This window comes from Bactrocera latifrons, unplaced genomic scaffold (genome assembly GCF_001853355.1).
Source record: "Bactrocera latifrons isolate USDA-ARS-PBARC rearing strain unplaced genomic scaffold, ASM185335v1 scaffold_100, whole genome shotgun sequence".
In the NCBI taxonomy this organism is placed as follows: domain Eukaryota; kingdom Metazoa; phylum Arthropoda; class Insecta; order Diptera; family Tephritidae; genus Bactrocera; species Bactrocera latifrons.
In genome coordinates, this window is record NW_017534409.1 from 580456 (window position 1) to 591015 (window position 10560).

General features: G+C 34.4%; 1 protein-coding gene across 1 annotated transcript; it reads right to left on the reverse strand.

The window, feature by feature from the left end:
• Positions 1-2669: 2669 nt before the first annotated feature.
• On the reverse strand, positions 2670-7877 carry LOC108967225 (prisilkin-39). Its single transcript, XM_018930520.1, has 3 exons — positions 7133-7877; positions 6903-7011; positions 2670-3354 (listed from the first exon to the last, which is right to left on the reverse strand). Exons 1-3 carry the CDS (start codon positions 7163-7165, stop codon positions 2810-2812), a joined length of 687 nt encoding a protein of 228 aa, XP_018786065.1. The 5' UTR covers positions 7166-7877; the 3' UTR covers positions 2670-2809.
• Between the last annotated feature and the right edge of the window lie 2683 nt (positions 7878-10560).

Consider the following 10560-nt stretch of genomic DNA (forward strand, 5'->3'; position numbering starts at 1 on the left):
CCCAAGGACCACGTTACGGCACTACATCGAAAATCGCTAACGATCAAAACTGTTTTATGTGTGACTCATTAGTCCATCAATCTAACCTAACCTGAGCTATGAGCTAAAAATTCAAAAATCGTATTCTAATTGTTGTTCCCACAAAACCACATAGCCTAACCCAATTATTACATAAATATTTTTTATAAGCAAAAAAAAAACCGAAAACGCCCTTAATCTGTTGTATTGATCATTACGGGCGCGACACACACCTGTTGTGACACATATCCAGCACTATTATAAACAAACTGCCATATAGATAATTTATTGTAATTATTTAACAACTTTAATCTATGCATGACATTGAAATCTATAATTCTCAGCATAATGCAAAGCACCCAAGAATAGAGAAAAGTGAATCATTTCAATTTTTATTACAACTTCGTGATTTAGCAATAATTATAGAAAATTAGCGAATTGCGTCTATTCAATTTGTCACAAGCTGCACCTATGAGCCCCCGCTGTGACATAAACCCTTTATTAAACCGATTTACTAAAGACCTGACTAATACTTTGCATAATATGTCGTTTCCGTTTCGTTGACTGTGATATGTCGCGTTATGAGACCTTAGTACTTTAATAAAATAAATTCAAATTAAATTATCAACTGCAGACACATACAGGCACATACTTATGTGAATATGGAATTATATTATTCTCTAGTTTTTTTTTTTTTTACAATTTTAAGTTGCTCAATTATTCCGGTGACATATGTTGAGTTAAGTGCATAATCGCCTGTCAAATCACTAAAGCTTCAAAATATGAGAAAATGAAATTGAATGCCAAGATTGTAAAGTAATATGAAGCTACTTGGAGGAGAAAATTGGAACAGCACAGCATAAATTTATAGGGTTCCTGATATTTTGGTTTGCCAGAAAATATTTTTGGAAAAGGTTTAAAATGAAATAGTATAGTATATTGCAACCTTTCCAAGCGATATCGATTCGCTCTATGGACTCTTGAAGAGTTCCAAGAAAATCTGAGATTTTCGAGTCAAATTTTGTTCAGCGATGAACCCTATTTCTGACTCAATGTGCATATAAACAAGCCTAATGCTGCATTTGGGATGAAGAGTAGCCTGAAAGGATTCAAGAGCTTCAATTTCATCCAGAGAAAACAAATTGTTGGTGTTGTTTGTGGGTTGGTAAAATCATCGGTCCATATTTCCTCAAAATGCCTTTCAGACCTTGGAGCAAAACATCACATGTAACATCCGCCGGTTAACAGTCGAAATACTCGAACGAGTCATCGAAAATTGGACTCAACGAATTGACTATCTCAGATGTAGCCGCGTCCAACCTTTGAAAAAAATAATCTTAAATAAATATATGCCGAAGAACATTTTTTTGGAATGAGGTAAACATTCCCCATTAAAATGTGAAGAGTGCGTGTTTTTTTTTTTTTTTTTTTTTTAAACAGTGGGGAACCTCGACATGGATTACTCTGTATATACAAACTGAAGTCAAGTTATCGATTATTAGCGATAAAAATGACGCTCCAAACATCGAGAAATAGATATCCGATTGTGTTTTAAATATTTTTGGTTCTTATCATCGACAAAAAATTGAATAGCTTGCAAAAATTTTAGAAAAATATCAGAATTTAAGAACATATAGAAAGTAAAGAAGATACTAGATTTTTTCTAGAAAATCCCGGATTAGAAAAATATCAAAATTATTAAAAAAAATATATTGAATATCCCAAAACAATTCATAAAAATACTGAAATGATATACAGCATATACAGAATATCACAGTTAAAAAAATCTCGAAATTACTGCAAAATATTTGGATATTATTCTTCTATATTAGGTAATGGAGCTTACCTATTTATATTTTAATTTTTATGATCGAAACAGTTTCGTCGATTATACAAAACCATAGAACGTATATTTTATTACAAAAATTAACACAGCTGGCAACCTTGCCCAAAAAAGTTTCATTAGTAACTCTAATTAAGATTATTTACTTTAATCAGGATATTTCATTTTATTTATAAATTTTCGATTTATTTTGAAAAAGTGGCAACCTTTCAAAAAATTATTTCTCTGATATCCATATTATTTTTTGTATTAATTAATGGTTTAAAAAGTGGCAATCTTGCTCACAAAAGTTTCAGTTGCTACTAAATTTTTTTTTTTTTTTTACTTTAATAAGGGCAATTAATTTTCTTTCTAAATTGTTTTGATTTTCTTAAGTGGAAACAATTAATTAAAAAAATTTGAAAAGGTGGCACCCCTTTAAAAAAAATATTACCAATTGCATGCTTGTTAAAACCTCTTCTCTTTGGTGCCTTTTTCCTTAGAGTGTTTCTATATTATAGATTTTTTGTGTAAATATTTTGAACAGGTGGCATCCCTCCAGCTTTTTATTGTTTTAATCAGTTCAGTCTACGGCAGTAAAGAAGAAGAAGGAGTTCAAAAAGATAAAATATATGTTAAAGCTGCATAAAATACGATTAACTGAAACACTTCTTCGATACTTATACCTTACCTTGGTTGGGGAATAGAAAACAAAGGATTAGTTACACATAACTGTACATATACGTAAATGATTTTCTAAAATAATTTTAGTTTAATAGAAAATAAAACAATACTTCCACAAACAATAAAATATATACACACATGCATATTTACAAGCGAGAAGTAAGTTTATTATCGCATTTCGAGAGCATTACTAAGCCAACAACAGCAATAAAGCAAAACACATAGAAAACATTAAAAAACAAAAACAGAATTCAAATCATGACACACACACACACACAGTCCACATCAATCGTAGCCACGATAAGTGCCATAACCGCCACGCCCACCATAAGGGCGATCGTTATAGCCGCCATCATAGCGTGGCAAGCCATAGCGATCGGTATTGGCATAATAACCGTAACCACGATTGCGCTGACCAGTGTATTGTGGGTTATAATAGCCATAGTACTCAGGCAGACCGCCATTACCTCCATAGCCGCCATAACCGCCATTTCCGCCTAAAATATTGGTGCCCGTGCTGGGGTAGTAGCCACCCGTGCCAGTGGTGCTGCCATAATTATAGCCATAGCCTCCAGCGCTGGGGTAATAGCCACCATTAGAGGCGTAGTTGGGGTAATTGCTGCCACTCCAGCCGCCGTTGCTTGGATAATAATTCCTCGGGTAGTAGTTGCTGGGGTATGTGCTGGTGGTGGGGTAATAGTTGTTCCTGTAAGGATAATATGTTGACGGTCCATTGGCGCTGGGGTAGTAGTTGTTGCCATAACCATAGCCATATCCATTACCGTAACCGTAGCCGGGACTCTGACCAAATAAACTGCCCAAGTTGAACACTAATTGGTAAACAACAACAAATAAACAAAAATGAAATTATATAATGAGTTTACTTATTTTTTTAATATCCTTGTCAAATTAAATAAGTTTAAACTTAAATAATGGCTGTGAAAACAAATGTCTGTTGATTTGTCCAATTGGTCTTTTTCAGTTTTATTTCGCGTAAAATACAGTTATTGTACTGTTTTTTTTTTTACCCTGAACAGGGTATATTAATTTTGTCACGAAGTTTGTAACACCCAGAAGAAAGTGTCGGAGACCCTATAAAGTATATATATAAATGATCAGTATGTTGAGCTGATTCGATTTAGCCATGTCCGTCTGTCTGTCCGTCTGTCCGCCTGTCTGTATGTATACGAACTAGTCCCTCAGTTTTTAAGATATCGTTTTGAAATTTTGCAAACACCATTTTCTCTTCAAGRAGCTACTCATTTGTCGGAACTGCCGATATCGGACCACTATAACATATAGCTGCCATATAGACTGAACGATCGGAATCAAGTTCTTGTATGGAAAACTTTCACATTTGACAATGTATCTTCACTAAAGTTGGCACAAGTTATTTTCTGTGGCAACAATATAATCTCCGCAGAAATTGTTTAGATCGGTTAACATACATACAAACTGAACGATCGGAATCAAATGCTTGCATGAGAAACTTCCTCATTTGACGATATACCTTCACGAAATTTGGTAAGAGTTATTTTTCATAAAAATAATGTAATATCGGAAGAAATTATTCAGATCGGTTAACTATAACATATAGCTGCCATATAAACTGAACAATCGGAATCAAGTTCATGTATGGAAAACTTTCACATTTGACGTGGTATCTTCACGAAATTTGATTTGGATTACTGCTTAAGGTAATAATATAATCTCCGAAAAAAATTTTCACAACGGATTACTATAGCATATAGCTTCCATACAAACTGAACACATAATTACTAACAGAAATGCACCTGTGAAGGGTATTTAGCTTCGGTGCAACTGAAGTTAACGTTTTTTTTTGTTTTTTTTTTTTTTTTTTTTTTTTGTAGAAGTTCTATAACAATAAAAGAGACAGTCTATGTTTTTTTACGAAAAAATTTACAGATTTATTCAGATTTACCTGAAAGAACCTACATATACATATAAAAGCTATAGGTTAAAACGTCTTATATGCATATGTTGTCGAAAAAGACTTTTCGCATTTTGTCAATAGATATATCTGTATGTTAAGTTTACTTCTTTATACCATCCCAGAAAAGTTTGTTATGCAAAGTTCAAAGCGATCAGAAGCCTCCACAAAGATAAATTACAAACTAGTGGCATTGTAACACTATGGGCAAAAAAATAGGAAGACTTTTTAATGTTCGCGCGAAAACCCATTCGTCGAAATATATTTTTTCTAGGTTGGTATGACATCAAAACAATCATTAGTCTCTCTGACGTATCTAAAGTGCATTCGGCAATATTTGCGATGAGTTAAGTTAAGTTAAAAGAATTCTATTAAATTTTGCGTGCGGAATCAAATCTTTGATGCCGAAACTTTCAGAATGGAAAAGGTCTCCGTCCAAATGTTTTTAATTGATAGAAATTATTCAAAGGGTCGGAGATGAGTGGACGACGAACCATGTCACCAGCAACTGATGATCAACACGACACTAAAATAAAGGACTTGGTACTTGAGAATCGACGATTAACAGGCATCTTACTGGTAGCGTTGGAATATCGGAGGTATCAATGAAAAAGAATTTGAAACATAATTTGAGTCTCAGAATCAATCATCACAATTATGTTGACAATTTTATTCGAGTATGGAGGTGTGATGCACTCCGAATTCTTTCCGTGTGTCCAAACCTATCAACAAGGAATAATATTTGAGTGTTATGCGTCGTTTGCGTGAAGCTGTTTGAAAAAGAGGTCAGAATTTTGGCCAGACAAATCTTGTTTTTTTTTCGCCACGATAATGCACCGTTGTTGATACTACAATGATTTTTTGTGAGCTTTTTGCAAATTTTCCAACAGTATAGTGCCGCAATCACCATATTCGTCTGATTTAACTCCGTGTTACTTCTGGCTATGCAGCAAACTCAAACGTTCTCTACGGGGCAACCGTTTTGAGTCAATTGAAGAGATTAAGCCGGAGTCGCTACAAGATCGGAAAAAACGTTGGTATACGCGTATTGGAGTCAAGTGGTATGACTTGCATGTGGACGACACAGATTTTTAAAAATATGTATGTCAAGAATTTTAAAATTGTGAACAAAGCCTTACTATGTTCATGGTAGTGTACTGAATATTGCAGGCTCAAAACGCACCTGTTCACCATGAGTATAGCCTCTTGTATAACCAGAAATTTAAGAACACCTGATTCTGAACTGATATTGAAATAAGCACCACAGCGCCACAATAGAGTCAAGCAGGATCGTGGAATTTATCAGAGTGCTTAGCCACTGTTAGTCCGTGTGAAACAGTTCTTAGATCGCTCTTCAATCTAAGCTTACTTAAAATTATATGCACAACTTTCACAAATAGTTAATACGGATACTTAGACAAAAATACAACAAATACAACTAAGCCCATACGAAGCTTATTTTGTTTTGCATTGTTATCAAAGTCACAGACATAGGCTTCCAAAGACAAAATTCTATTAGATGTTTGTTGCAAGGCAATTAAATTAAAGCTGCTAATTCTATTAGTGGCGAACGTCTTAATATTATCTGCGAAACAGCTGTCAGATACTGCGGAATGGTACTCAACAGACGCTGTTACAGCAGTTGGCAATATACCGGTTAATTTATCAAAATAATTAACCACAATTTTCCAATTAATTTATTCCAGATGCGTAGCCAAGCCAATTCTATTTTTTTCCAATTACGTATTGATAATTGAACGACAATTAATCTTAAGATTTGAGAAATTTTAGATGAACGTAACACCTCAGTCTGAAATGTCAATGCTGTGTTATAATTTGACAAAAGTTTGATAACACAATGGAGTTTTTATTACATGGAACTGAGTGTACCGAATGAATAGACTTATAGAACTCTTTTGCCCCTTCGGTTGGAACCTCTAATTGGCGCCACATTGCGAAAAGAAAAAAACGACTGGCGCGCTGATGTTAACTCGGCCAGTAAAGAAGCAGAAGAACAGCGCCAGCAAAACGCTCCGACTTGACAATTATTTGCTTTATCCTCCCAAGAATTATGTAGATAATCGTTTTAGTAGCAAAACAGTTTCACCAAAATGTGGAATCATTTCACTTAGAAATAAATATTTTACAAGTTCTTGCACATTTACCTCATTATACCCAACTGGTGTTTTATATACTCTTATATATGTATATACAAATAAATACTCAACTCTCGAGCTGAGCAACTGAATTGCAAGTAAACAACTTAAAGAGCGATCCTTGCCCTCAAATATTTGCCGAACTTCGTAAAATTGTTCAAATACTCTTACAAGTGAAATAGTTTCACAATTGTGTCTGCAAATAATACTTACACAGTAATATAGGTATACATATAAACTTAAGTATATCCATTAGGACACTTCTACTTACATTTCGCTGAAGTGCCCGAAGTGGTTAGATCTTGTTGAACTGCTGCATTCGTGCTTTCAGCATTTGTACTTTCCTCCGCTGAAAGTCCCGCCAGGACACCCACGCATAGCTACAAAATGGTACAAAAAGAACGACGAATAACATTTGAGTGCTGAATGACTACTTGGCGCAAATACTTGAAAACCATTCGATATACAGAGAATAATATTACAAGAAGATAAAAAACTGACCAACGCAACTGCCAACTTAACGCTCGAACACATTTCGCCAAACACTATGTAAGTATGTGGTTTAAACTGCTGTTTGCCGCTTTTAGATGTTTTACAAACTTTTCCGCCCACAAAAAGTCAACGCACACACACACAGCCGCACAAGCGTTACGTTCAACCAACCGTTGTTGAATGAATACACCAAAAACACTTTCGTTTTCAACAGTTGAATTAGAATTACAGCAGCAAAAAGCACTTAGAACAACAACGTTTTTTACGACACACGTTGAACAATGGAAATATTCGCAGGTCTCTGCAGTTAATACAGACAATTCAAGTTCACAGTTTACAACGTCTACTATATATATATATATATATATATGCACGAGCGAGACTCGATGAGCTAAGCGTACCGCGAGCTTTGAAGTTGAAGTGTTTTTGATTGTTTTTCCCAGCGTTCAGGTCAATTTATATCTTTTCATTTTCCACCTGAGCTACTCTGACTTAGCTAAAAAACATTTATACACATACACAACTTGCGAGTAACTCTTAAATGACAAAGTCGACGGCCACCACCCTCAAAGGCGCTACCTTTTCGGTAAAGAGTAACATGTGCTTATACTTGCATGTCCGTCCACAAGCGGTGCGAACTCATCAAACTGAGCGCCCAGATGTTTAGCTAGTAAATAAGCGAGTCTCCAATTGCTGTTGAAATTAGTCAATTATTCAGTCAACACACATACACTTTTGATGAGTCAAATCTGCAATATTAGCTTGCTCTCTGTAAACAACACTTCCCTTTCAGAACAAAAGTTATAAAATACTAAAATATAAGCATACAAATTTACTTAAAGAAAATATTAACACTTAACTTATTAATACGTTAGCCAGCAAAGATAGTGCAGTGTTGGATTAGGTGTGTGACCAGAGTGCTGAATCTGGTTCCATGAAGTTTAGGATATCTATTGATCATTACTCGTATTTGTCTCAGTCAGTATTTACATTTTAATAATTAAAACCAGAAAAATATAAAGATAATACCCTTCACGGGTGCATATTATCAACTAAAAAATTATTCCATATAAGGACATGTTCAATTGGTATGGCAGCATTATGTTCTACTGGTTTTGACAAATAAGTAGTTTCTTGGAGAGAAAGCGAAGTGTGAATATCAGATCGATATCTTAAAAGCTGAGAGACTACTCATGGTATATACTTGTATACGAAAATAAAGGTAAACACAAGCAGTCATGCGAAATCTGTCTGTCATGCTGATCGTATATGTATATGATATGATTTATAAGATCTCGGACGTTTACACCTTTCTATTACAAACATCTTGGCAAACTTAATATACCCAACTCAAGATAGACAAAGCTTCGCGGTGCTTTCAATGTGTCATATACGAGTACAATGTGCTTTAGCATATCATAAATTAGCATGTTGTGAGAGATGCCAAAGAAGAAGAGATTCTATGCTAACTTGTACGGCTGCATCAAATAGTTATTAAAGCCAAGAAAAGAGTCAGCAGCTTTCTAATTTGGGATATAGAAAATGGGTGCTGAAAATTTTAAGCGACTTCTTTTTCGAAAGAGATGATTCCTGGGCTCTATTAAAAAAAATTCCAGATCCTGTTCTTAAACAAACAATTTGTTAAGCTCTATTCTGTCGCCAGAATTATGAGATTTATTCAAAGCATCCCAAAATCCATCACCTCAGTGGAACTTCAAAAATAATTCCTCGATTTACGAGGACTTAGTCAAGGCTTTTCCAAAAATTTAAGAGATTTAAACTATAAATCTTGAAGTGTTAGTGAAAAATTTTCTCGTTAGAAAAGTGAAATAGTTTTGTAATAAAAAATTTGTCTTCACAAATTTACATAGGAAAGGAAACCGCTACATTTACATATACATATTTATGGTGGTTCACAAAGTAATGTCTTCTCAAATACCTAAAAGGATATAATAATATAAGAGCTGTATTTTCAATATATTAGAAAGACAGCAAAAACAAAGGAATTTTATTTAGTAAATACATGAATCAAATACATTGTTTTTTTTCTGAATGAAACTGCAGCTCTTGAATTTCCTCATGTTGCTCTTTGTCCCAACTGTGGTAATCTTGTTTATTTGCATACCGATTGAGCCGAAAATGGCTTTCATCGCTGAACAAAATTTGGCTCGAAAACTTTTTGAAACTTTACAAGAGCCCATAGAGCGAAGCGAGGGCGCTTGGGAAGGTCGAGTACGCTTTTAACGATTTGTAAACGTTGTTCAAGCTTAAGTCTTTCCATGATGAAATATAAAACAAAATTGACTATTGCTATTGGCTATGGCTATGGCTATTGAAAAAACATACTTTAATCTCCCGTTATAAGGCAGGATGGTAGTGCCATATCGGTTTTTTCTAACAGCACTGAATCTCTCATTGTCGACATGGTATATGATTTATGATTTATTTTTAAAATATACCGCACGGACCACCCTTTATGACCAAGTTTAAAGTTGTATATAAGCAAACGTTATTATAAATTGTCAACAACTAAGTTAAATACTACGAAAATCAATACCGCAAAGTATCAAAGTGTCAAAATTAAATAAAAAATTTCTTGAAAAATGCCGATAAGCTCGTTTCAACACTTGGTCGCCGACGAAATTTTAAGACCCTCATGCACTTGTTGCTGTACATCGAATTGTCCATATGTACCTGCATATGTCAATACCAATATATGAGTTTCAGCGAATATTTACCGAAAACACGCACACTTATTTACTTTTTCTGTCGATTGGCCCCCAAACATTGCCGGCGTTTCCATTTGTCTGTATTCTTATTTATGTAGCAAATATTTACAGGCTTACTTTTGTTTAATCGATCGATTTCTTTGTTATTTTCAACGTTGAAATTTCATCTATATTACTTTTTTGTGCTGTTGTTGCTGTTTTTTCTTTGTGCAATTTGTTTGTTTACCTTGCTAGTTGATTGCTATTTACAGGCCCTTGGAAAGCGTAGAACTCATTCATAAAAATACCGAATTTACTACCCAACTTCCCAGCCAATTTGCCAATATACACGCTCCATTACAAATCACACATACATACATATGTACAGACATTAATATTTAGGTATATTGCTACACTTGCAGGGTGTGGCAATGTGCAATGAGTTGAGGTGTGAAATGTGGTTTTGCGACTAAGATAATTAATTTGTTTTTCGGCTTTTGCAATTTCCTTTGACACCTCAAAAATGCGTGTGCATTTTTTGGTCTGGTGAATCGATGCAATTCAACGTGGGTAATTGTTAAATATTTAGAAATATTTGTATGACTAACATACGTCCATATACATAAATGGCCTATTTTCTGAGAGCGGTTTGCAAAGGAATGCAAATCAAGTAAAATTTTTATGATGATACGACGCAAACCTTACCACTAAAAGTTTTCTGTTATAGTG

Coding starts and splice junctions, on each gene's coding strand:
- LOC108967225 (XM_018930520.1), bottom strand. CDS start 7,165: ATGTGTTCGAGCGTTAAGTTGGCAGTTGCGTTG. Junction 7,012..7,132: donor TTAAGTTGGCAGTTGCGTTG/GTCAGTTTTTTA, acceptor ACCATTTTGTAG/CTATGCGTGGGTGTCCTGGC. Junction 3,355..6,902: donor TTCGGGCACTTCAGCGAAAT/GTAAGTAGAAGT, acceptor TTTACCAATTAG/TGTTCAACTTGGGCAGTTTA.